Here is a 27,617-nt window from a genome sequence, read left to right as displayed (position 1 = left end):
ACTTAATGATACATAAACCAACATAGATTCATAACTGTGATTAGCATTAAAATATACTATTATTCATTTAAATTCCAATATGAAGACCATAAGTTGCCTTATGAACAGTTACATTAATTGATCCATTAAAAAACCCACGCTATTATAAAACACAATGTTCTTGCAGTCAGACTTAATTATTATGTCTTTATGAGAATTGCACATCAAGGTTGCTTATCTTGAGCCAGTAAAGCACATCTGAGGTATAGAACTGTACCATGTTACAGACCCTATGTGACAAGATTTTGTTTTTTCAGAGAATTTCTGACACGAGGTAACATCCCCAAATATCTCCGGTGTCCCAGTTGGTTATCAGAGATGATCTCAGCGGCAACACTAGCACGTGGAGCTGGAGCTCGCCATTTAGAGCATCATTTTCAGACTCCCTGCTGCTCCCCACTTCTGGGCAGTGAAAACCCCCCACCGCACTTGGCACACGGGACAGGTCTGATCCAGACCAGGACATTCCTTAAACCGCTCTGTGACAGGACAGTCTGAAGCCCACTCTTCTATAAATGCGTTAAATGATGTATTTCTAAAGCTACAGCGCTTGGGAGAGTCTGGAACAACAGCCAGCATCCAAACAGCCATTTCGTACCACGTTTTATTTCTCACAGACTGGCCCCATCTGCCACAGCTGCGCTGCTCGCAAAAAGCCCCAACCCAAACCTCCACAAGGTGCCCACGCACACCTCACACCCCGGCTTCTGCAGCTGCTCCGAAAACATGGATTTTACCACATTCTGGATTTTACCTCCTTGCCTGGTTAGGACAAACAGCTTCCCAGACAGACTTAATGCGCTTTTCCACCCCCATATTCATGGTGGCTCATTCCGAGGGGTTTAAACAAGCGCATCCATCATCCTTTTCCCCTTATTTCATGATCTAAACCTTGCTAAGTGATTCTGGCTTGTTACCAAGGCAACCGGGCTCTCTCCACACAACTTATTATTGGAAAACGCCATCTGAAGAGCTGGTTTCGCACTGTCCTGATTTATCTCCTGGCTGTGTGCAGCATCGCGGTCCTGGGGCACAGGCACACGTGCACACCTGGGAACGGCTCCCAACCACACCTGACCAGGGCCCATCCAACCCACGTCCTCTGCAAATGTTATTTAAGGAGCCTCTTGTCATACAAGAGAATTTCTTTCTTACACAGCTCTAAAAACATCATGCTTTGAATGCTACAAACAGTAGAGGAACTTTATTTCCCTGAATTAAGATTAAAAAAACCACCAAACCAAAAACCACACCACTGAAACCTCTGCTATAAAACATGTTTCTCTAAAATAAATGGTTTGCTTGGCACTATTTTCCAACCAAAACATTTTCCTACTTTGATAAGGAAAAGGTAACTCCGATGCAGGAAGAAACCAGCCTTTCCACAGCAAACGCACCAAACAAACAGCAAGTGAACAACACATTTTCCTGTGCTAGACTATCAAACCATGGCCATACATAGGATGCTTATACAATAGTTCATTTATTGTATGCAAAAAGCCAAACTATTTTATCACAGGATTGGAGCAATTAACAGTCTACAGTGCTGGAAACAGACCTGAAAATTAGGGCGTAAATACTTGGTGAGCTGGGCACAATTTGGAAGTGTTTTTGTTTGTCTTCACCTTACGCACACTCACAGTGGAACAAGAGCAATGTGTGCTTTTATTTACGGGGGGGAAATAAAGGCACCAGCTTGTTTATACTTTCTTTCCCTTTGTTTGGGATAAACTACTGGATAGAATGTTGCTTTTTGAAGATTTGTGTTTACATCTGGGTCAGTGTATAGACTAGGATTGCAAATATTTATAAGATACCTCCAAAATGTTGTTGTATCCTCAAACCGTGCTGTCAAGTTTTCATAAATCCTGATATTCAACTGTTTGCAGAAGTAATGTGGAATTCTCCTTCATTTCTGATTGGCTGAGCTTTTGGGAAGAACTCAGCCATGGTTTTCAAGCTTTGCTCTACAATCCTAAGGGCCAGCAACATTTTACTGGAAACTCTTGTTTTTGTCAACCCAAGATTCACAGCTAAGTCAAGGCTCTGGGAACATCTGGGAGTTTGCTGCAGAGCCATTCCATTGCCCCTGCGCCTCTGCTCCTGCTGCCAGGGCCCACAAGTACAACAGGAATCTGGAAATCCAATGCAAATGGTTCAGTGTTGTTGTGGAAAAAGGTAAAAACCTCAGTAACAAAAGCATGCTTGAAAATACTAGATTTTGACATTATTTGAATCAGTGTAGCCTAGAAAAAACCCAACACATTCAGCATTTTAGCTTTAGCAAAAGTGATCAAGGTCTCAGTACGGTGAAAAAAACAGGTTCTCAGGTAAACACATGAGGGGTCCTGGGGAGAACCCTTGGAAGAATTACTAACATTTGGTGCAGGATAAGGTCACGAGGACCCAAGCAATATGTACAGCCACAATTCTCCTACTGACCTTCATCCGATGCTCCTAGGCATTTTTTTAGCTCTCAAAACTAAGCTCTAGCTTGAGGCACAAAACCAAAGCCACCTGACCCAAAATACAGTTGTTTCTACTCAAGGGGCTTCTGTGCTGCAGCCCCAAGTGAAGCCTACCAGGCAAAGCACAAGGGAGGGGAATTTTAACACATTTCTTAGAATGATCCCACCAGTGTCCACCAAACCAAAGCCAAGCGATGGGTTATTTCAGAGGATCCAAACCACCAGGCAAAGCCAGCAGCAGGCTAAGGACACAAGAAGTGGGCACTGAAATGAAGCTGCCCACTCAGGTTCTGGGTTCCCGCAGTTGGGATGTCTTGGCCAACTGGATCTTTAGCAGAAGTTCTGTAACTGTTTTAGAAAGGGGAGAAAGATATTTAATCCGAATGAGTGTTTGAGTGGGTATTGTTAAACACAGCTGTCAGATGAATGCTGTTAGTCTGGGTTTCTTCCCTCTCTGCCAGGCACTTGAGGCCAGCACTTCTCCAGTGAACACAGGATGAGCTTTGCTTCCAGATGCTACCTGAAACTAACATCCACAGCAAGGGCACATTAGCAGAATCTGACAGAGATGCAGAATAAGCTTCAAGTACATACTTTGTTATTGCATTTCTATTTGTAAACTTGAGAAAAATTATGTGTGCTAACATTCCTCACACTGTGATACTAGCAAGATTTTCTTTATATAACAAACAATCATTACAAGTTTGTATGAGAACAGAATTTGACTCCATGTACCTCAAATTTACTTTGTTATTCTGGTCTATGTTAAATGTCTTCACCTCTTAGGAGGAATTATCCCAGAATGAACAAAACCAAGTCTGAAGTTGTTTGGTTTTTTTTTCCCTTGTATGCAATGCAAAGATCTGTTATGGATTTTCCTATTAACAGCTTTGGTAAACTTCAAGTACAATTTAGTAATTTACTTACAACTTGGGATTGTAAGCTTATTTTTATTAAAAAGTTATCAGAATACCTCTTCGTTTAAAGCACATTAAGCAAGTCACATTTGGCTTCTTTCATAGACCTTATCAGAAATAAACTACATAGCGTTGCAGAAATTTGTTCCAACAAAGAGTAAAGAAGTAAATAAAAAGTAAACCCAAATTCAGCCATTTCAGTGACTCCAAACAGCTTTTATGTCCACACTGACCTACAGAAAGTACAAGACAACAGTGAACTTCCCATTAAGCTTTTGTCCTGTCTTCCCAAAGCAGCCAACACACCGAGCAAGCCAGCAGCAGCAGAAAGGTCTATTGTATTTTTTTCCCTGTGACATGTCTGTCTCTACAGGGTACGATTTGGCTCACCAGGCAGACTGGGAATTTTGGCTAACCCCACTGAAGTTATTTCTCACTCCACATCTATTAAATCTAAAGGCCACAGGAAGCTGCAATGAGGAGGAACTGTTGCTGTTTTCAGGCTGCTGGAAAAGAAAAGCTGGTTTAATGCTTAGGAACTGCTGAGCACTCATCACTCATGTAAAGTGCATTTAAAACAAAGAGCTGGACTCTAACACAGAGCAAAGCATTGCCTCTGACCATCCATTTCATACCTGAAGATGTGAATTAGACCCCTACCTCGGGCAATTCAAAGCCACCCTATTAGAAAACCATAATGAATCATCATACTTTGAGCAATTCAAGTTTTACTTAAAATCCATTCCACTATACAGCGTGGTCAAAACCAAGCAGCCCAGTCGCAGTCACCCAGCTGGAGAATTGCCATCAAAGCACCGTGCACCCACAGCCCAGGAGAGCGCTCACGGACCACAGAACTGCACATGACAAGTGCAACCAGACTGGAAAAACACCACTCTTCTGCTCTCTGGTAAGGGAGCACGCAAGGACCAACCCACAGCTTACCATGCTTACTGTATTCTCTGAAGGCAGATTTACACAGAAAAACACAGATTAATTTATTACACAAGAACGAAACATAAGACCAGACCAAAACAGTGAAATTCCTTCAAGCACCACTGGGATTCTTGCTATTTTCCTCAAAATTCTCCCTTACTTTACAAGCGCTTAGCACAGTTAATACTGAAAAACAGAGACTAACCAAGAAGTTGCAAACTGGCCATTTCCAATTTTAAAAGTGAGATTTTAATAGGGAAGCATCACAATTTTAAAATCATAATGCTACAGAGTACTGAGCAAGTCTGAGTGAGATTATTATTTTTCCTTTTATCCATAGCTTGACAAAGGTGTTTTGAAGTTTCCTTGTTAAGCATTCAGCCGGCTCAGGTCTGTTTTCCCACTGACTTTACACTGTGTGATTTAATTTGGTAATTTAAATGGCACATTTTCAAAGGAAGCAGCTACACCCATCTTTTTGACCTGTAATCCCAAGGAGCTTTTTTAAAGCAACTGTGGTATAAAATAGTAGACGTTTTAATATATGAAAAGAACAGGAAAATGTTTTAATAATATTATATTAGAGAGCACAACTGTTCAGAAAAGCACAAAGTAGATTATACTAGTTAATAGTTGCTTAAATTCTACACAATGAGAAAAATCTGGGCTTTGTCAAGGCTTGCTTTTATAATGCTCTGTTTTTCTTTTGCATGATAAATATAGCTACAATAAGGAGGAAGCAAAAGATTAACATAAGGATATGTTACAGCTACTATGTTCTTTATCTGACAAGGGCCCTGCAGAACACGCTCTCCAGGTGAGCCCAGTGCAGTATATTTATAGGGAAGGTAACACCGAACCCATGGTATGCAAGGTGCGTATTTACCATTCCCTGGAAATTAAATCCCCTTTGCAATCGATTCGATGTGTTACCAAGAACTAGGATTTGTTGATATGTATTATTTGCTTCCATAAATACCAGATACAGATCTTGCATTTAAAAAGTCAAATACTCCCCCAGACCAGCCTGTCTGCTCTGCCCTGAGGTCAAGGTCTGGACAAACAGCAGCCGAGGCTGCAGGGACAGACAGATGTGCCGAACCTCTGCCACGCTGCCCGACAGAGGGACAGACACACAGACCACGTCTCTCCACACCGTCGTATTCCAGAGTTGTATTTCATCTACCCTAAGGAAATTATTTTCATTCTTTAACATATTACTTCATGATGTTTTCCTTATGGCTTCAGAGACATTAAAAACACAATTCCTGAAAGACCTAATATAGGGATTGTTTTTCTCTACTGACTTTGTAAGTTCCACAAATTTATCATTTCACTTGTGGGCACTTTGGCCTCAAGTCCCTAAGATGACACAGGCTATCGTGCAGGTCCCTATTAAACACATCATCTAAAGAAGCCTTTCCAGTCGTGATCCCAAACCGCTTCAATAGGAGATACCTTTGACACACCAGCTAAGATCTTGAGTAACAGAGCACCAAAAATAACTCAATCAGAAGATACTCGATTTCCTACACATCTACCTTATTCAATTCTGTTTTATAGCATCTCTAATTGTTAGGCTTTACATTTTCTATATCATGAAGAGCTCAATAGACACACGTATCATTCAGATGAGCCTGAGCCGTGCTGCAAGCGTCCCTGTGGCCAAGTCCAGTTGCTGCGCTCTATGAACTGTCACTGGATATACTCACTTAGCAGAAATAAACACACTGAACAGCGGAGCTCCAAGCTACTTGAGGAAGCCATCAAGAGCATGAGCATGTATTTTGGTTCAATGCCTTGTTCTGGAAGAAAACTTATTTTAAACAAGGCTCTTCATATTTATTGAAATTGTATCTGATCCATGTTTTTGCTATTCAGTGGTTCCTGTGCTGTACTACACTGTATTCTCATTATACTTGTTCTTTAGATTATTTCTCTAAAAAAATGTTTTCCCGTTCATTTGCAGCAGTAATAAAATGGATGAAGAAATAGACATTTCTACAAAAATCCTACAAAAATCAATCCGGACTGGAAATCCTAAACTGTCACCTTCTCAAGGAAACTATGGTACCTGCTACTTCAGGTTACCACTTACAGGAAGCAAATCAGATTTACTGATTTTTTAATTATTATTATTAGGAGGATAAAGGTCTTGCTCTTTCTTTCAAACCCCAGAATAAAAGCAGAATTCCACTGAAGAGAGCATCTTATTTCTACTGAAGTCAACAGTGACGCTTCTAATGAGGACAGCAAGATAGACTTGACCTCTGTTTGTACAAAATTTAAGCAAAGTTCTACGACTACATGCAAGAAAAACATCTAAAACAGCCAAGGAAAGCGTGGAAGACAGCTGGTCTGCACTATTTTTAAGTCTTCCTAAATGGGTGTTGTTAATAACTATTAATGAGCACCTTGTCCTGCACAAAATTTGCATTTTGTCCCTTCTGCTTCACGTGATCTGAGCTACCAGAGCAGAAAAGTGCAGCAGAAGGCAACCTGGGAAATAGACGGCTTGGGTCAACACATCAATAGACCCAGGAAATGCTTCTCCAACTCATTAAATGTGCAGAGAGCTGGGCAACGCTCTCCACTGCTAGGAATTGCCATTTTAGAAAGCACAGTGATCCTTTTTTTAGGATAACTGCATATTCCTCTGGCATGGGTATCCACTGCCTATCCATGCATCTGAATTTCTGTAATATTTTCTAGTGCAAATAAAGTGTTTGGTTTCTGTTCAATGGTTTAAAAAACACATTTTCAGAAGAACTATGGGCAATGGGCTCAGAATGTATGCTTAGTAATGAAACACTAAGATTTTGTTTTAAATAACCAGTAAGAGTTAGGTACAATCAGCTCTCTGCTTTTTGATGTATATAATTAAGTATATCAGCTATCAGATTTTCAAGAGTGTTGCTCAGCCAATGCCACCTAACTACTGCCTCTCACAAAGGTCGTTTGTAATAGTAAAGCAAGAGTCATTTTGTAATTTCTTAATATACATCAGGTTTTGATATTTTGTGAAATGCTTGGTAAGAAAAGAATTACTGGCAAAGTATAAATATGTTCCTAAACTCATAAATCTTCCTTTTTTCATGTTTCTCTAAAGCTTCAGGGGCTGTCAGGAGGTATCAAGCATCTCATTTGTTTTCTGTGATTTATGCCATTTCCTCCCTTCCCCTTTGTGAGCCGTTGCTGTCCCTGGCCAGCCAGAGCAGCCAGACCTGCTTCTGATCATTTCCACGCTGCTGGGACTGCGGAGCTTTGGTAACCTCAACTGAGAGCTGCAAAACAAATCCTAGCAAATCGGTTATTTCACCAGCAGCTAATTTTGCTAAAATCTGTTAGGCACAAATATTTCATGAGTATTACACATGACAAGAATGCAGGTTTTGTAACTAATGCCAGTGCTTCATTAATGCAAGACAGGATGAGCACTGAATGAGTTACCAGGTGCTTCCAGCAACACCGACTTCCAAAGGCAGAGTCAAAATGCACTGAAGACTGGCAGGTTTCCTAGAATAAAACCTCTCAGAAGGCACAGGTTCTCTCTTTGAGCTGGTTCATGAAGGTCTGTTTGGCCATTTATAAGAGTACAGAGAATAAAACACGTTTTCCTTTTTTGCAACACCAAGACCTTAGAAGCAAAGTGATCAACCTAATAATTTATGGGGAAGAGTTATGCAAGCTTACAAACACAAGCAGCATATGATTAGTGGAGCTGTTCTAAGATCATTTCGCAAAATTAACGTCAGAACAGTTCACCTCATTTTATACAAAACAAGAATATGCTCCAGCTTCTTTGTCATCCAAAAAAAATAGTCCAAACACTTTATACAAATCATATCCGTCAAATAAGAACTTTCTATTACAACAGCTGCAATGAAATTCAGGATATCGTCTACATCAGCTCTAAAGAGTGGCTAGACCACAGATTTGGCTCCAGATGAAGACACTAAAAGCCTTCTAGGTACTGGAATGCCCATTCTGAGATAAGTAAGGCCTGATTTTTAAGAATATTTACAATTAAATGACAGATTTCATCACCAAACAGACATAACTGAGATCAGGAGGCAGCTCAGCACCCGGCATTTCTGCAAGTCACATTCCAGAGTCCCAGACTGGGTACCAGTAAAAGGACAAAACCCGAGATCAGGTATGAAAAGCCTTGTCTGTGTTACTAGACCGACATCACAGTGGGGATCTATGGCAGAAGAAATCCCCACCTTTACAGCAGCATTTAGCAGTCTCAGTCAGTCATTATACATAGTGTAGACAAGAATCTATGAAGAGCTAGATTTTTACTGTGTCACTTCTAGACAGAACATATTCCCAAATGTAAGTTTCCAAATCCAAAGACCCGCATTTTCAAAGATCAGGGTCAGACAAACATCCCCCAAACTGTGGGATACCAACACTATCTTCATTACTGGAGCACATTTCCTCTTGGACACACACACCAAACCACAAGCTAAATTTTTCAGAAACACTAAACAACTCCAGGAGGCTGGAAATCCTGGCACTCAGAGTCAGGAGAAGGCAAAATCCAGCCACCAAGGACTTGTGCTGGCAGTTCAGACAGCAAATGCTTGTAATGCTGATTCTAAGAATTAAACATACGTAATGCCATAAACAATCCAGTACACACTTGTTGACTCACTTTTTGTTGCAATGCAGGGAATTTAGCCACAGAACTTCCATTAGAATTATGTAAAACAGATGTCTAGCTCTCCTGCACTTCTGTGAAACTCTCAGGGTCTGCTGTGTAGCATTAATAAAGCAACAACACTATAGCAAGATGAGTTCCTACATTTAACTTGGCTCTCCTGCTCCTTCGTTACATGAATGACAAATATAACATTCCAAGTGTAAGAGCTGTAGTTATTACAAAGGTGCCTGCAAGTACGAAAAAAAGTATCTCTACTCTTATTAGAGAACAACTTTTTCTCTTATAATATAAAGCAGCAAAACGGATTTTTATTTAATTAAAACAGTACATCCGTTTTGGCTTTAAACTTGATACAGGATGTTACAGTCTTGCCTACATATTTTTTGGTTTACTTAAACAATGGAAACGAGTTCATAATTCAAGCATTGACAGATCTTTTACTACCATGGTACAAATCATTCTGTTCTTTTATTATCCCTTGCTTTAATCATAGAAACAACCTACACTCCCCTTTATGCAATTCTGCATATTTATCCATATATTCTGGTACAGTATGTAGAAAAAAACTACCACATTTTAATTTATCCCCCAAAACAGATAAAACTCCCCATTTCAGGTTTAAAATAATTTTCAGCCCATTTCTGTTTTAATTGTTGGACATTCTTCACGATTTGGCTTTCCAAAACTGGAAGACAAAGCCCCAGAATCCATAAAATGAAGGCTCCATTTCCTATTTCAGTGAACAGTGCTTCACCCTCAAGGTGCAGCGAAGATCTGCGAGACCCAACCACCCACTTCAGTAGTTTCCTAATCAGGATATTCACTTCTAAAAATTAACCCAAGAGCCTGCTCCATTACAAATATACCCAAACAACTGGTAAGCATACCTCAATACAACCCAAGGATTAAGTATATCTGTTCATGAAATCTGGATTGAGCTTCTTAGACAGAAATCCAGTAGGAACTTGAAGAGACAACACCCTTTTTAATCCACACAAAAGGCAACATGATTACAGCTGAGATTCAGAGTATCATTAAATATTAATATCTCCTGCTTTGCCTTGCTCTTACAGCAAGCAGCAAAACAATAATAACAAAGCCAGAAACCCCGCCCAACTAAGCAAATTGTAATTGATGGTTTAAAAAAAGAAACAAAAAACCAAGCCCCTAAGACTGCTCTCCATAGACCTTTCACAACATACAGAACATGGGTTTTATTGGGAAAAAAGGTCACGCGTTTTCCCCAGATATACAATTAATACACCGCTGGTATGACCGGCAAAGACCAATGAGGAAACACACAAACCCTGAACAACAGAGCACTTGGAAGAGAAAACCTTGGTTTTTACCAAAACATGTACACAACCCTTACAAAATTAAGAAAAAGTCATATGGAAGACCCTAATGAGAACAAATTACCAGACCAGGAAACTATGCATAAACAATTCAGGCCTTGATCTCTATGGACCGTTTTAATACACTTACTATGTGCATATGAGATGAGAGTGATTACACGGCTGTAGCTTTAACATGAACCATAAGCAGTTCCAAATTGCTACGTTTAAATAGAACAGCCACACAATCCTGATAGAAACCTGGCTGGACACCAGGCCCAAACATAGGCAGAAATGCAAAGGGGGATGCAAAGAGTCCATAAATCCAAATAACGGGGAGCTTTCCAACTGATTTACATGTGGAGGAATCTTTCTGAGCCTCCAGTTTTCCCCGCGCCTCTACTCCTGTTACTCTCTCAAATCAAGGCTCCCTGGCCACATAGAAACTTCATTGTACAACTTGAGCGCTGTGAACATGGCTCTAATTTATGTTGCTCGCCATTATCTCCACCCACAAGTTCTGAGAAGCTAAAATGTGATAAAGAATACCTAACTCTCTGTTCTACAATGTCACTACATAGCATTCCGAAATGAACTCCTTCCCTATATGTTTTTACAGCCAATTCCAAGTCCCAAGTAACTAATTTACTGTTCTGCAGGGCAGCCCAGTGAATTTTGGAAGAGGCTACATTTGCCAGGGAATGCAAAACACGTCCCTAGGGGCAAAACTCCTGCAGATAACAAAAGTGTTGCAAGATAGATGCTGGTTAGAGGATACAAATCATTTCAGGTCAAAGATCTTTTTTTAAGACAGTTATTTTCATTATTACTATATGTACATTCACCACCCTTTTAAACAGGTGAATCTTTGTTCACAAAGTTGTAGATCCTCCCTAACCTTACGGCACTTCCACCATGAGCTGAGAGATCTTCTGACCTCGTAAGGAAAAAATATTAATTAACGTGTTGAATGTATTGTCTCGCCTTCTAAACTGACTTCTAAAACATCACTACAGACCAGACGTCCAAATCACTACAAACACTGGCCAGCTTCGGTTTGTCAATGATGTTTGCAATTTTAATCTCCTAAATTTTTAAAGAAATAGGAAAATCTTGGAAAATAATTGTATTAATAATGTACTGATATTTACTTCAAAAATTAAAAAAACCAGGGTATTTTATTTTGCCACAAAGCAAGCACCGAAAGCTTTGAAGAATTCAACAGTTAAAATAATTACTTACATACTTTTAATATGCTTTATAATTGCATGAGAACTTTCATTCATTTAGTCAGACATACAAAATTATTAACTCTGATCCAAACAAGTAGGGACACGCCAAATACAATCTTTCTTTAAGAAGAGTTTCACCTACATTGGTACGCCACTACTAATACACCCAAATTATAACAAGACTCTTGTATGATATTAAGGGCAGAATTACTGTTTGAAAGCTTTAATCTGACAGAATTAGAGTTAACACAAGACATCTTCATGGTGGAGATCATTTCTTGGAAATATTTCCAACTAGGGTCAAGTTCATCTTACACAGACACTAATTAAAAGATGTTTAAAACCCTGCTTGACTGAAAACAAATCAAACAGTAGTGATTTGCAATGGGGAACTGGAGTTTTGGAAGCCAGCCAGGATCAGGACGGCAGAGATGACAGAGCAGATCAGCAACCGTTTCATACCGAATCACGTCTACCTCTGGCAACGCGATTATGCAAGTTCATAGACCAATTAGCTATTTTAGTGGTATCTAAAAATGCACCAGGCTTTTTTAGAAGAGGCAGAGAAGGTCTGCCACAAAACTGGAGCTGCCACACAACCTGAGGGTGATAGAGTGGGGGAGTCACATCGTTACAACCACTATTACTTGCTCTGTGAGTAGCAACTGCAGGGTAACCCATCGAGTTCAGCCAGCAGCACCCACAGCACCAATGAGTTCCACTTACTTCCAGTTACTCAGAGTAGAGATAACACTTAAGGTATGTGGAAAAAAACCTCACAACAGTGGGATGCAGAGGCTTCTACCTGTACTGCTGACATAAGATATCATTAAAATTGTTAAAATTGATTTTTTTTAAGTGCTTCTGTTCTTCCTACTCCTCCTACCTCTTCAAAACCCATACTACTTAATCACCAGAAAAATTCAGGATTCCTCTGGATTTAAATACTTCCATCCAGAACATGCATCCCTCAGTCCAGATGCGAGCTATGATTTGCATCCCCAAACTGTCGTCTTATTTGAAAGAAGTGTTCTTCAATATTAGCCACCAAAAGAAAACTGACATTTAGATTCATCCGTTTTCTCATGGCACTGATTCCTCTGCAAAGTCCACGGACACCAGGATTCTACTCGGCCAACTGGTGAAAGAAATATCTAGAAGGCAAAAAACAGATAGCGACTTCTACATACGCAAGTAGATTGACATCTAGTGTGAAAACACTGAACTACAAAGCCTGTATTGCACATAAACACGGATGAATTTAAAATCAGTAAAAATACACATGTATGCTTAACTGATAAAAGAGCCAAATCCTCCAAATACAGGCACTTTTTTTCCCCACAAATAGCTACACAGAGCCAAAAAATCATACCAGTGAGTGAGGAAGCGTAACTTCTAAAAGATGAGTGAGATGTTCTCAGTGAATCTTAAAAGACACAGAGCGAATCAGGAAAGAGACTCGGGAAGACTGAGAAGAGCACAGGCTCGCTGCTCAGGCAGAAGTTCTTTCTCCAGTCTTGAATAAGGTAAGGTAGAGAAGTTAAAGACAAGGGCAGAATGATCGCATGGTTTGTTTTAGTTTAACACTGAAAAAAAGATCTTGAATGCCATAATTTCTGTGATGTAGGTCCAAAGACTGAGCAGGAGGGGTGTAACTAGTCTCTGGACAACTATGCTCTTTAGCATAATGCACATAGCCACAAAAACCGAAGTATGTCGTAGAACAGATAAAAGGCTTTTCATAGACATCCCACTAAAGACTGAACTATAGTAAACTAAATTCTAGAACAGTGACATTGATGCTAACTAGCTCTAGTCAGAGATTCATTCCTGCAATGGCATCTCAAGTGGTTGTCACCTCTTCACTCTCACCAGTGTCCTGTCCAAGTTAATGGCAGCACTGGCAGAGATTTCAGACCTAAACACATTTTCTTGGCTGTTTCAGCCATTCCACTCCTATTTGCACCTCCTTGCCTGTAGTAATTTCGTAAAAGCAGTATCTGAAAAATAGTAGTTTAAAAAACTGATAGCAGTGCATTCACGCTACAACTTAGCTTGACATCGACCCAATATTTAAACCACCACCAGTTTCTAATGTTGCAGATATGACCAAAGGCTTGTTCTTACTCAGGAAAACTTCAGACTCAAGGGAACCTCCGTGTGATGAATTGGAAGGGAGTGATGACTTCGGGATAAGCTCTGGAAATGGTAAATGCTTCTGGAAACACAAAACAAAGAGGTGCTCACTGTGCCATGTTTGCAAGGGCACAGAGCAGAAAGCTGTGAGCCTAGGCACTGAAATAAAACTTTCCTGACAGTAACTACACTGTACACATCAACTCAACCAGAAAATAGTTTCTTGGCACCATTTAAACCCCACAGAGTTCTAAAGGGAAAGCTAAAAAGAACTTGCTCAATACTAAAGACCTTGCCAACCTCAAATATATCCAGTTTTTCTCCCCAGCTGATGATTTTCAGAAACTGCAACCAGACTGAGTAAAATCTCTATCCTGTCAATTTTTGTTCTGTATTAGTAACCCAACAACGTGAAATTAACTGGAGAAATGCCCAGTAAAGACCCACGATTGCACCCAAGATAACTACTCCGGAAACACACTGCAAACAAATGTAAATTACATCTTTTTGGAACAAACAGCTTAAGCTTTGTTTTCCTTGGGTATCTGACAGATCTAGGGGGCAATTTTCTTTACGTTTACTTAACTCCATTCACCATATTTTACAGATTAGACATGTAATTTATAGTTCATAGCGTTACTTTCCAAGTTTATTCCTACCCAAATCAGTTTGTGTCATCTCCTCACACGCTAATCCTGCCACTCAAAGTCCTCCTCTGCCAGCCCTACTTTGTATACATGGACTTTTCCACTGGACATGGGCAGTTTAAAGACCACCATAATTTAATGTGATAAAGAGATTTTGTATGCAACTACGGGAAGAGAAACAGAACACAAACCAGAAATTAATGCATGTAGGGAAGGATATTTAATTACTTACTTTATTTTCATCCTTTATCAGGAGAACTACACATCAGAACAAAATGGGCAACGAACCTGAACAGACAGAGCACAGAACAAGAAATATCTGGAAACCATTCATAATACCCTTAGTTATCTCCTTTTCACTGAAGATTAATAAATCTGAATGTGTGGGATTTGTAATAATCAAGTGCCAGAAAATAGTGAGACCAGCTGAAATCTTGCAAGATCTTTAAAATAAAATTCAGAGGTTTTAAGTGCCTCTGGCATTATCTCAACAGCACCAACTATCTTCTCTGCAATATGCAAGGTGGGAAATCTTTATAGCAGAACTTTGATTCCTACATAAAAGGCTTGTGCCAAGCACTAGGGCTGTAACAAAAAACCTAAGTATTGTCACAAAAATCTTTAGCTAGCAATGCAGTCAACCAAGATGCAATCACTGGGTCGTTAGTGAATTAAATATTATCAGTGTGTCTGAAGACAGGCTTCACAGATTGCTACTGTTCTCTATAGAGTGAATTAACTAAAGACTAAACTTCCTTTCTAGACATTATTTTATTCACCAACTAAAACACACCAGATGTTATTTCCTAGAGCAACAGCCCTCTTTGCATAATTTCTAAAGCTATATTCTTTTCTCCCAAAGGAATTTAATTTTTCACCCTTCTTGATTAAAATACAAACAAAAACTGTCCATCAAGATCCATATGCTTTGGAAAAAACCCTTCATGAGGCTGGCTTCATTGTTCATCCACCACCAGATTGCTTCAGTTTCATCAAGGCAGAATTCCTTTGCCATCCGGCCACTTTGCCTCACTATAGTAGTATAAATGTGGCCAAAACTTCAACTCGAATTGCTACAAGAGGAACTTGTTTGCTGTTAAGCTGTAGTAGAGCCAGGACAACTGGGAGGGCAAAAGTGCCCGTGGATTTCAATGTCTGCTGGCCCCAAGGCAGCTGCTCTTCTTTCCACAGGAGAGTGACACAACTGGGGACAAACAAACAAACAAATCACTTAAAAGGACTTGATCCTCCTGCCAATCTTGCTCTTTCTTTGAGGTGGTTATATAACCAGAACACTGGGTTTTGTCAGCTTTTAGAGCACTTCATCTTATGCCTCCCTCTTAAGTGAACTCCATCTCACTGCCCTCACCAGCTCCAAAGCTAAGAAAAAGATCTTTTTCTTACTGTATCTGTCCTGAAACATCAGCAAACGGCAGGTTCTTTGAAACACTGCCTAGAACACTAATAATGCACTAGTTACTTTAAACATGGTCATTTTTTCCTCATATAATAATTGCTTAAAAATGGGAACGCGCAGGTCAGCCCTTGCGTTCTGTACCCCTGTATTTAGATACGACCTTGAGGTTGACTCCAAAAGCCGCTGGTGTGTTCCAGTGCTGATCCCCTTACAGAGCAAGGAGGCAGCTGGAGAGAAGGGGGTTGGTTACCAATCGCAGGGCTCTAAACAAGCGGCACCAACATTAACCCGAACCAGACGGTGTGTTCCCCTGGCCGGTGAGCCCACCTCACCTCCGCTCGTGTTCCCTTCACCACTGCTCGCTTTCACTGGAGGATTTGCTTAATCTTCTGACCAGCTGAACATGACAGTTCTGGACTGTATTTTAGGAGGTGTAGATCAGAGAACTTATTTCTACCTAAAGACAGCTGTTTAAAATTAACACTTGCTACATACCAGATACACTTTATTGACATCAACACATCATTGAAAGTACTATAAATTCTCTGTCCTTTTCCACTTCGTCCTTTGAGGGTTTTTCTAACAACAGCAACAATAAGCAACTGCCTACCAGGGAAACCATTGCTGCAAACACACACTTTGCTACCGTGGAACATTGACTCACATTAACCAAAGGGACTATGTATTTACTGCCCTTGGTGCTCTAGTATTTCTGTTCCTTTTCTTCACCACAAAAATACTGCGTTAGACAGCACATATCACCTGGCAAAGAATAAGAAAATATGCTATTTCTGTCCAGTCCCCTGTATCTCAAAGCACATGCTGTGATTTCACACAGGCAATGAAGCCGAGTCAGGCACAGGTTGCCATGGCAGGTGCCATGATGCTGTCAGGAGATACACACAGACAGACCCCTGCACCAAGAGTCCCACTAAAGACACCTGGGCTACGTATTTGTCCATTTCCACATTCATGCCATCACTTTTGGTAGCCACCTTAGCTGGGAAAACATTTAGAGTTCTATTTTCAAACCATATGGTAACACAGATCTCTTATGACTTGCTACGGGGAGTCACGTTCCCAGTGACACAGCGCCCCCTGGGAGAAGACAAGTTTCCATGCAAGACTCCAACTAAAGCCATTAACTTTTCTTTTTTTACCTCCATTTGGGAGGAGAGCTAAAGCAGCATCAGGACGAGGACAGCCAATAGCACAGCGTGGGTTCCTTAGGGGCACTGTTGTCAGGGTAAAGGCATCAGGCCAGTCTCTAGTGGGAAAGATTCTTCAGTGATCCCTGCACAGGTCACGGCGTTGTCCCACCAGCTCCAGCGTCCCCTCCCACATCAATCCCACACAGCAATGTGACATTTTAACTCACTGGGCAAGGCAAACACTGGCACCTATCCCACCAACATGCTACTTCATGCCCGGGTCCCGTATGTGCTCCATACTCCGCAATTCCCATTTGTCTCCAGCAGGCATAGCTACACCCCTGGCAACTAGAAAACCTGGGACTATTTTTACATCCATTAGATCACTCCCAACACAATGAAACGAAACATTGAGCATTTCTCAGAACGTGTGGTGGTCAATGTTTGTCAGCCTTCTACATGCTTCTATTTGGGAATAACAGGAACATCTCTCAATATTAGCTAAAAAAGTAAACCAGACACTAAGCTGAGTCGATTTTTGTCAGCCTAAACTGCCTGAATAGGTGTAACTAAGCTCAGGCAAAAGAACAGCTTTAAGGCAGTGAGAATAACATACAGTTTTAATAAAGCACTACATGCCTGATGTTTTTTTCATGTTTATCTATGGGTCCGCAAGTCCTGAGAAGCCTGCTGTACATACTTAAACTGTGTGGCAGATAGGAATCCTGCCTGTTGGTCAGGTCCTATCACCAAACCCTTTAAAAGGATAATGAAGACAGCATCACATTTCAGGAGAGCTTTCCTGAACGCCTGCTGAGCTGACCTTGTTTACAAGTACTCACTGAAACGATTAATTGCTCAGACGTTCTACTCCACACTGCGAGGGCTCAGAGTTTTCTGCCTATACTATCCATATGGACATGAGCCAGAAAGAAAATATATGTAATTATCCAATTAATTATCATTAATGTTAGCATTTAACAACAAAAAAAGCCAGCTGGCATACATCGCAATCACTTCACTTCTGTTGTGCAAGAACTACAAGACATTTGTTTTCTTATTAATAGCTACAAAATACAGGCAAAGTTGAATAGTTTTGTTTTGCTTTAAACTACAGAGGATCAGAAGGGTGAAGGACTGCATTGGGAGTCAGGAAACAACTTTAATTCAGAGTCTGCAACAAAACTCCTGTATGACTGAGCCAGTCAGTTCATCTCTGTGCTACAGGCTCCCATTTGGAAATCAAAACTTTCTCATTCACTGGCTTTATTGCTTAATTCTATTATCTGTTCTTTGGTAGCAAGAATCTCCTATAACATGTTAATAAAGCAGAACAGGGTCCTGACTGACTACAGCCTGTAGTATTTTCTTTGTACTGTATAATATCAGGGGGATTTTGATATTAGACAGATATGATCTCTTCTGAACTTAGCAGAGGCTGACTGCTGCAGCTGGCCCAGAGGGTCTACATGCAGCTACTCAATGGAATTGTGTTCAATTTTAATTCATGTGTGTGCTAGAAATGTAAAGAGACAAGCGTTTACCGAAGTCTGCCTGAGCACTCATTCCAGATACAGATGGTACCTCCACAGCTATCAATTTCAGCACCATTACAATAGTAAAAGTACAACTTTTTTTAAGTTACACTATATTACTACTGATGCATTTATGACATAACTAACCACAATAAATAGCATCAAGCATGCCCTAGGCTGAGTAACAGTAGGTCCTGAGAGCTGAATTTCACACAACGCAGTGGATGTCCTGAGGAACTGGACAATACAGAAATCCATCAGATCTTTATCTTTGAGGGATCGTGATAGATATCCTGACATCCCTGGCACATTTCGCATACAAAGCACTTCAATCTTCAAAGCAAGCAGAGATGTATCTCATTTCACTCATGCTAATATTCAGCACTTTCTGCCCCTCACTAGGAGAATATAACAGTTTAAGGAAAGCTGAAAACAAACAGAGACAACAGTGCTGGCAGGGTTCAGCACCAGACAGGCAGCCCTTTCCCAGCAGGTCTCACACACCACATTGTGGGGGTTACTGCTGAGCAGTCCTGGGGTCAGTATAACATAATATAGCAATGCATGCTCTCACCAAAAAATCCAGGAAAAACAAACAAAACAGCCAAATGGAGAGCCGTCATTTTGTAGAGCATCACAGGAGCCCTGTTTGCCTGAGCTGTTGTAAAGCTGACCACATCCTACATAAGTGGACATCACAAGTGATGTTTGTGATGAACAGCAGGGAACAGCAATGTATCTTCCTGTTCCTGAAGGCAAGCAACACTGCTCAACAAACAGTTTCCCAGCCAAGTAGAACACAGCACAAGCAACAGCAGCACAAAAAAAAAATCTGCGTATATACTCGCAATGACAGACAGGTTACGGGTGTGCTTCACTGGAAAACAGGTAGTTGACATAGGTGTTTGAACAGATTCATCTCCAAAAGGAACTGAATTTGCACGCCAACAAACTGGTTTTCATCCAAATATGCTGCCAGTTTGCTTACGAGGGCAGCCTGAGCTTTCAAAGTTCACAGCCCCAAGACAGTTGTGCTATGCAGACTTGGTCGAGACCAACCCTTCCAACACTCCTGGCTCTGCAGCAGCCTCTGCAGAGCTCCAGTCCTTCCAGTCCCCGACTAACGGGGAAGATCTCTGTTTCCAGGTTCCAGCTCTCAGATCTGCAGCCTGTGAAAGCAGGGCAGGCCAGGGAGATCTCACACAGGCAGCAGCTGCTTTTCTCCAGCCCTCCTAGAACACTGAGCCAAACCACCTCGTTTTCCTAAACTCTTACAGATCTCCTCTCCAAAACACTGCGCCATCTACATTTAAAGATTTTAAACCTACGCAGACTGACTGTGGGGTATAGATGTGCTGTCTGAAAAGTTTCCTAGCACTGACCTTGAAATGTGATTTCAAGGAGTGGCTTATATGATAAAATGAGCAGGGAAAAAGGTTCAGGATTGGCATTTGTACAGCATAGCAGGATTTCAGGTGAGTTCCTATAGAGCAGATCAAACCTGCTCAGATCCAAAAATATGATGACTGAAATCTCATTAAAAGATTGCTTGGAGATTTGTGAGCAGGAATAGATTAGGTTTGTAGCTCCAGATGGTTTGTTTTCTAGTAAACATTAAAATTGTATGGCTTAGAGCAGAAAAAGGGAAGGAAAACTATTTGTCCAGGACCCTTTTCCATCAGAATTGTCACTGGGAGTTCAAGGAATCCTTTTTCAAACCTAATATCAGCTGCCCGTTTTAAACTCTGCTTTTCTTTCATTAAGTTTTGAACGCTTTCCAGGCTCTTTCCAGACTTCCTTTGTTCCTTTAGCAGCGGGGAAACAAGCAGGAAGAGCCCACAGCATCACTGCATAGGAGCACAAGTCTGAACACCACTGGAAAGTACTTAAAGTACACAGCAGAGTATTCATTATAGATTAAAAGTCAGCTGTTTCACCCCAACTACAGAAAAAAAAACACACCACAAAGAATAACAGCTCTGAAAAGAAAGCTTCTAATCCAGTAACACACAGTGAACGCAGTAAATCAACTCGAGAGCAAAAGGATGTGAGATCAAGCCCAGTGCCTCCTCCAAGTTCATATAAATTATTCTCTGTAAAGAGGCTTCAGGATCCCCTTCAGAGGGGCCACATAAAACAAAGGCAAAGATACAAGAAGTACTGTTAACTCTGCATGATAGCTGGTAACATCCAGCACAGTTCAAGGGGAAAATCTCAGGGTACCACACTAACCAAATAAACACTATTTCCCTGGAATGCGAGACGAGGGAGTGGAGGGAGGAGTTGGGAAAGAAAACAAGGTAAAATTGAGTTATACATCAGTATGTCCAGCCTCTCTGAACTTTTCACTCAAGTGCCTTTGTGTCCTTTCCCATAACAGCCTTCTGGGTATATCAGGGATGGCTCAAATGCAGCCAAAAACCCAAACCACTTCCTTGGCTGCACAAGTGTCCCCTGTAGGTTCATTTCGACCATTATGCCTAAGTTAACATGCAAAGAAGTGTTACAGTTTATTCTCCTAAATAAAACCTAGATTGAGCTGATTTTTTTTTAAATCCTTTTAAAATGGTGAAAAAACTCAACATGCAGACTAAAACCTGTTCACTTTATATCTCAACATCAATTGCATATTAACATCTAGAATTCTGCTCAAGGAACACAGTCATAGTCTAAATATGGAGGGTTTTTTACTAGCACTTAGTTTCATTTCATGCCATTATGGCTATTCTCTGCAAACAATTAAAAACTATATTGAGGAAAAAATGTATTTATTCAATGCCAGTTGGTACAGACAGGAACCTTGGATACACCTGACTAATGAAACAGAGAGAATGGCATTTGTGATATTAACACAGAGCTTCCTTCTCCCCTTTTACATTGTAAAAATCTAGATTTTTTTTTTTCTATGCAAACACACACTGAAGTCATTTTCAAGTCTCATGCCATTTATGTTTAATATGTCTTCTTCTTGCCCAACATCAATATTAAAAATTAAAACATTCAAATTTTAATTAGTAAATTAGTGCTAATTTAAAACACCTCCAAGACAAGCAACCTGTATTTCATAACATGCCTTTCTACAAAGACAGGAAGAATAATTTCTGTGCTCTTATATACTACTTGGGTCTAAAAAAAGTCCTAAGATTTTCAGTTTTGATGTGTTACCCTGATTTGAAATCTTTGATTTTTGGAATAAATTCTGAACACTACAAGCTTCTTATCTTCCTTTTTAAATGGATAACCAAGCGATATGTCATCATTCAAAGTTCCAAAAATTCTCCCAGGAAGGTGATTTCTAGCCCATCAATGCAAGTTGCTATGGCAACAACCACAACCACTACAAAGGCTCTAACCTTATTTGATGAATAAAATGGAAAAGAATATCACAAGATACTATGATGAAATACCCTGTGCTACAAGTCTTGCCGGGAAAAAAAGACACTAAAGGACTACCTCCTCTATCCCATTTAACAATATCCAGGCTGGTAAAAAAAGCCTTCAGCTTACCATAAAACCTTATGTCATTATGTTTTAGAAATGTTGTGACTCTGCTTTTCTTGGGACTTCAGTATTCTTTGGCTTACAGACCGGTAAAAGACAGAAAATGAGCTTTTAGTATCCAAGGAGAAGGGGTGTTATCTATGTGGAGCAGTAGCAGTAAACAGACAGGGCTATAAAATACAGCAGGAAAAAGGTACTGAAGAAGATGGATTCTGCCATAAGTATCTAAAAATAGATTCGCTTCAAATGAAGCATTTATAGGTGAAAGTATCTACAGAACAAACAGCTCCATCTAGAGGTTACAGAGCAGGGGATATTAAAGCAAACTTACAGGGAAAAGATGCCTTCCAGCACAGCAACAAACATGTTGATCTGTGTTCAGCACTAAGTGAATGCTCCAATAAAGAATGAAACTTCTTGCACATGCAACACTTTTCAGGCCCAAATCTTTCATACTTACCTACCACTTTCCACTTATTTCTGCCAGAGTCAGAATGCCCCTGCTAAATTGTTAAATGCTGCAGAACAAACTCTATTTTGCATGCCATCTTTTGAAGTAATTAGTCATAATCATATTTTATGTCTGCAGGGAAACAATTACTTCCACACTTTAGGACAAAATCCAGGCTCCAGCACAACTGCTGGAGAAACTCCAGCAGGCTCAGGTAAAAACTACCCAAGATTCTCCAAAGATCACCAGTTACTCAGCCAACTGATTTTCTCTAACATACCCTCACTTCACTGGAGAAGTGGAAGTATGGACAGTCACAACTCCAGCTCTCCTGCTTTAAATCTTATTTTCTCCACTTTATACCAGTTCTGGTCACCATCTCAAATCTACACTTGCATTACAATAATGCTTAAAATAGATCACCAGGACTGGCCTCATTGTTCCTTCCAGGTTATATTTTACCTTGCAGCCTGCATTAAAAAAATATAATCACAAAGGCGTTGTTTCTTGAGCCTGTCCTGGATGCTCCCTCACAACACAAACAGTGATACCAAGTAGAACAAAAAAGGTCAGAAAACCAGGAGCAAAGGAGCGCTGCTGGAAAACAGTTGGGTTGGAGCTGTGCTGAGTTCCTGCTCCAGAACAAAGGCAGGCTTTGGGATTCGCTCCACGCTCTCGTACCATTGGAGTACCTCATGGTGTTTTCCTCACATCTTACACTTTCTCCATCTTTAACCTCTTCAAACTCCTCTCCCTCATGTCTCCCTTCCATATTGCTTTTTCTGTTTCCCTGTTCTAGAACTGTACTTGCTCATGGCACCCCTACTCTCTTTTTAGACTATGTCCTCGATTCTTCTTAGCATCATGAAAAGATAAACATTTATGATAGGTTAAAACACCCCTTCCATCAGGAAAGCACTAACATTAACAAGCCAGAGGCAGTAAAAGAACTGAGAAATCGTTTTATTCCCACTAATACACAATTTTCAAAACTCCAAGTGCTGCAACCCTGAAAAATCAGGTAATTACAAATGAAACTTCAGGCACAAAAACTTATGCAAGTGTGGAAATACCTGTCCAAAAGACTGCGCAAACTTCTTGAAAAAATTCTACATCATTCCAATATTTGAAATAGCACTCACCAGGAACCTTTCTTAAAACACCTTTCAGTATTGATTCACATCCTGCATTTCTTTGAAAAGCATTCAGCTTCTTTGAACATGGAGACCTCCAAATTTTTATGTGCCATACACATACAGTCACTTTAGTTGTGACTAGCTAGCAAATACAAACCAGAGCTTGCATAGGAAGTTGGTGCCAAAATTTCTTTCTAATTATTTACCCCAGTTCAAATACATACGTGTGTTTATGATTACTGGTTTATATTAATTTGCCGTAGCAGAAGCAAGCCTCATTTTTTTCTCATTTAATACAGCATTTTAAACAACTTCCGAATGTAGAACACAGTATCGTGAATTCCTAGGAAGCACGACTGAGTATTAAAAAAAACATTTAAGCTCTGGGAAAAACTTCTGAAAGCTCAAACCTATTTTGACCTTCTATTAACATGTTTTAGCAGAGAGAAATAAGGGCTTTCAAAGTAGCTATTCATATACAATTGCTTTTTTTCATGTGCAAGTTCACCAATTTAATGCCAAAAATAAACCCACTACCTTTTCAACACATGAAACAAGGAAAAGAGCACTGTTTCTCCTTCAGCATTCTACTCTAGGGTCTCCAATTTAATAATGCATATCTCAACATGCACTTCTATGTCAACCTTGGAACATTATTCCCACATCAGAGGAAAACGTCAATTTCCAGCAATTTCATTTCAGAAGAGGCAGCGACTCAAAACAGTTTTTTATTTGCTCTGAATATCAAGCACAATGTACATGAAAAGCTTCAGCATTGTTTTCTTGTCACAATCCAGCTTGCTGATCCTACGTGAAATTGTCTAACAATGGAAAAAATAAAAACTTATTTCCTTTTGGAATATTGTATACACCATCACATCTTTTGAGAACAAGCCCAGTCTTGTTAGTCTAATCTTGCAGAGAGATCCTCTATTACATATAAACTTCCTGGGTTTGGGGTAAACACATTTTCCTTTGAATCCCATCAACACACATAACCAGAAAGGGAGAGAAGGCCGGACAGAACACTGCAATCTGCGGGAAACCTAGTTCATGCAAATACAAGAAACAGCAGGAGCTAAACTATGCTTTCACTTAAACAAATGCAAATAAACCAACTGGCTGGAAAATTTTAAATAAAAAAGTACTCCAACAAATAGAAACCAAACCCTGATTTCTCACATGTTCTTTTTCAGTGTTCAGAATTAACTAGAGAGATGGCACCAAGGTGCTACATTTATAAAATATGTACAACAAGCTATTAACAAAGGTCTTCCAGCACATCAGTATAAACTTGACCTGGGAAACAATGAACCCATGTTTCTCTGGCTTTGTAAGTGTTTTACAGTCCAAAATTAGTAACCTTATGTTAAGCTCCAGATCCAAAAAATTCCTACAAGTACTTTTGTCACATTAGATAATCACATATGAATCTCTTTACCTGAAAGTGTAACACCCTTTTCTCTGCAAAAAGTCAACTTAGTTTTATCTAAATTCAGTTTTGAAGCAGGTCCTGTATCAGAAAGTGCTGGCTGAACTTGCACTGATAATTGCCCATCCATAATAAATTTACAAAGGAAAGTTTTACCATCACTCATTCCTCGTTGAGAGAACAAACCACTGAAGGATTTTTAAAAACTCCCAACAATATCTCTATATACACTTGCAGAAAATGATAGTTGGAAGCAACTGAATCAGGCTTTGTGTTCTCCCAGGCATCATTTCCGCAGAGCAATAGCTGTAAGCATTTGGAAACTGCCAGTTTCATAAAGAAAATCATACCCATTATTTAAAGACAACAAATATTTCAGAATTTATTTCCAGATAGAGACTAGAGGCCTTTGCTGAAATGTGTATCAACTCTTTTTCTTAAACCGGGGTGGAGGTTTAAGAAATCATCCTTAAAGCCAGTTTTCTTTCCATTAAGCACAGGCTGAGTAAGCATTTCAACAAGCTTTTCAGTCTGTTTCTTTATAGAGATATTTCTAAGAATGAAAAACCAGATCTGTGCTCACTTGTATGAATAAAGGCTTTATCTTCATTTCACAATAAAAGAACATGCTAGGGAAATACGCTGACAAATTGATTATACACACTAGTTTTAAAGCTTAAATACTCTTTTTACAGCTTAAAAGAATATATCTCAATTCCTTAAAAGCAAAAATGGATATTGAAAGTATGATTACATTACCAACATATGAATCTACGTGTCACTTTGGATTAAAAATGTTTCTATAAATGACTTTAGTAAGACTTAAAAAAAAAATCTCAAAAATACTTACATGGCATTTACTTTATCTTCTGGGCCCTGAACCTGCCCTGTTACGGTTCCTTGGCTGGTATTTTTCACCCAGCCGACCACTCCTAATTTCCTAGCTTCCTCTTCTGTGTACTAATAGGAAAAAGAATGAAAAGGGACAATCAGTGTCAACACACACACACTGCACGTACACCACTTAGAACCCCACTTGCATTTTCATAGCTTTAAGACCTAGAGTTAAAAAATCCATAGATGATGGTATACCCAGACATTAAGATATTCCTGCCAGCTCTAAAGTTGCAGAAGTAGACAATTTTTGAATAAGAGTAAGAATTTACATATACATAATAAACACATAAATTGATTCACACTTCCATTTTTACAGCTTTTTATACTTTTCTTCAGAAAAACTATACATACGATGGTTTCCACCAAGACATTACACTGCTCATAATAAAAGTAATCCTCCTCTTTGCTTTATCATTTGTACACACACAAATCTGATGGTGTAAGGTTTTATTCAGTCACAGGGAGGCCAAAGACTTGCTCCTCTTATTTTAGGACGTTTAAACACAACTTATTAGCTCAGGAGTGGCACTGTGGTATGTTCACATGGCCCCAGGTCAGCCCAAAACAAGGCAGCGCAAACTCGCATCTGCCCACTCTGTGTGGACACGCACTTTCCACTTGATAGAATAACTACATTCAAGACATACTATATTATAATCCTCTATCCATTTAAATTTTGCGCATTTCACAACGCATATAAACTACGCATAAGAAATTTTAGGTCTAATATGAAGCACGGACCACGATTTCCAGACAAAGAACCGTTCTTATTTGAAACATCCTCTTGTCTCCTGGGTTTCTGCGAAATGCAAAACTACCTGCTGCATGTTCAGAGCTGGTGGAGACATTTGCCTGGGGTATGAGCGACAGGCTGCATGTTTGCAGCACCCTGTCACAGGAAACACAACAGGCTGCTTCAAATACTGGTACTATAATTGCCATTAAAACAAAAAATAAAGCGGAACACTTTGTTTCAGAAACGAACATAAAGGTCTTCAGATTTAACCTTTCTAAAGATTAACATGTTATAATGCTCTTGTGGCGGTTTTATCACAAGTAATCCAAACAAGCAACACATCAGTAAGCTTCCAGAAATATGTTTTAATATAACAGTATTATAAAACAATTTTTTTTTTTCCTTTTAAATCTACTTGCAATACTTAGCCATCTAAGCGAGAACTGAACACAGCAGTTGGATATGTTTACAGACCTGCTGCCGTATTTTTAGCACTGGAAATACTATACTGTAAAGTAGAACCAGTAAATGGGCCATTGCCTTACCATCCTGAAACAAACACCTAGGAAAGAAAGAAAGAAAAAAAGAGACATTAGAATAATTTGAAAGAATAGCACTTATAGGAATTTCTCTTAATATAAAGTTACAGTAAGCTGTGCACAAGTCATTCACAGTCTTTTCTTACAAAAATTTCAGAGCGTAGTTATGACATTTTAACATTGGGCAAACTCCACAGAATCTGGGTACAAGCTGGCCTCCAGCCTTCCCTTCAAAGTCGATTATTTTCACTAATGCAGTTAGCACCTGCGGTTTTCTAAGGAAGACGCTGCAGTATGGGAATCACCTTTGAGTTCATTTCCACCCTAAAGCTTCGCTGCCAGCCCGGGGCTGGGGGGGGAAGGGGACACGACACATTCCCACAGAACCGCGCTGACAGAGACGCGGGTGGCGAAGTGTTTTTGACAAAACAGCCCGTGCTGCCC

The 27,617-nt window shown here is 39.9% G+C and overlaps 1 protein-coding gene and 1 long non-coding RNA gene across 6 annotated transcripts in view; both read right to left on the bottom strand.

The window, feature by feature from the left end:
* Window positions 1–27,617, bottom strand: part of ACYP2 (acylphosphatase 2) — a 40,883-nt gene that overhangs the window by 1,009 nt on the left and 12,257 nt on the right. For 3 of the 5 annotated variants that reach the window (XM_065835858.2, XM_065835853.2, XM_065835856.2), the window contains exons 2-3: window positions 27,180–27,196; window positions 25,852–25,961 (exon numbers count right to left, since the gene is read on the bottom strand). In XM_065835858.2, the coding sequence (XP_065691930.1) occupies window positions 25,852–25,961; window positions 27,180–27,182 (113 nt within the window). In that variant the 5' untranslated portion in view covers window positions 27,183–27,196. Of the gene's footprint in view, window positions 1–25,851; window positions 25,962–27,108; window positions 27,197–27,617 lie in introns of all 5 variants that reach the window. The other 2 variants (XM_065835854.2, XM_065835855.2) reach the window with 1 other exon arrangement.
* Window positions 11,303–16,393, bottom strand: LOC139827487 (uncharacterized). Its single transcript, XR_011738048.1, has 3 exons — window positions 14,611–16,393; window positions 13,723–13,813; window positions 11,303–12,749 (listed from the first exon to the last, which is right to left on the bottom strand). It is a non-coding gene; the product is annotated as an uncharacterized lncRNA (long non-coding RNA).

This window comes from Patagioenas fasciata, chromosome 3 (genome assembly GCF_037038585.1).
Source record: "Patagioenas fasciata isolate bPatFas1 chromosome 3, bPatFas1.hap1, whole genome shotgun sequence".
Taxonomy (NCBI): Eukaryota; Metazoa; Chordata; class Aves; order Columbiformes; family Columbidae; genus Patagioenas; species Patagioenas fasciata.
This window is presented reverse-complemented; position numbering and strand designations above follow the sequence as displayed.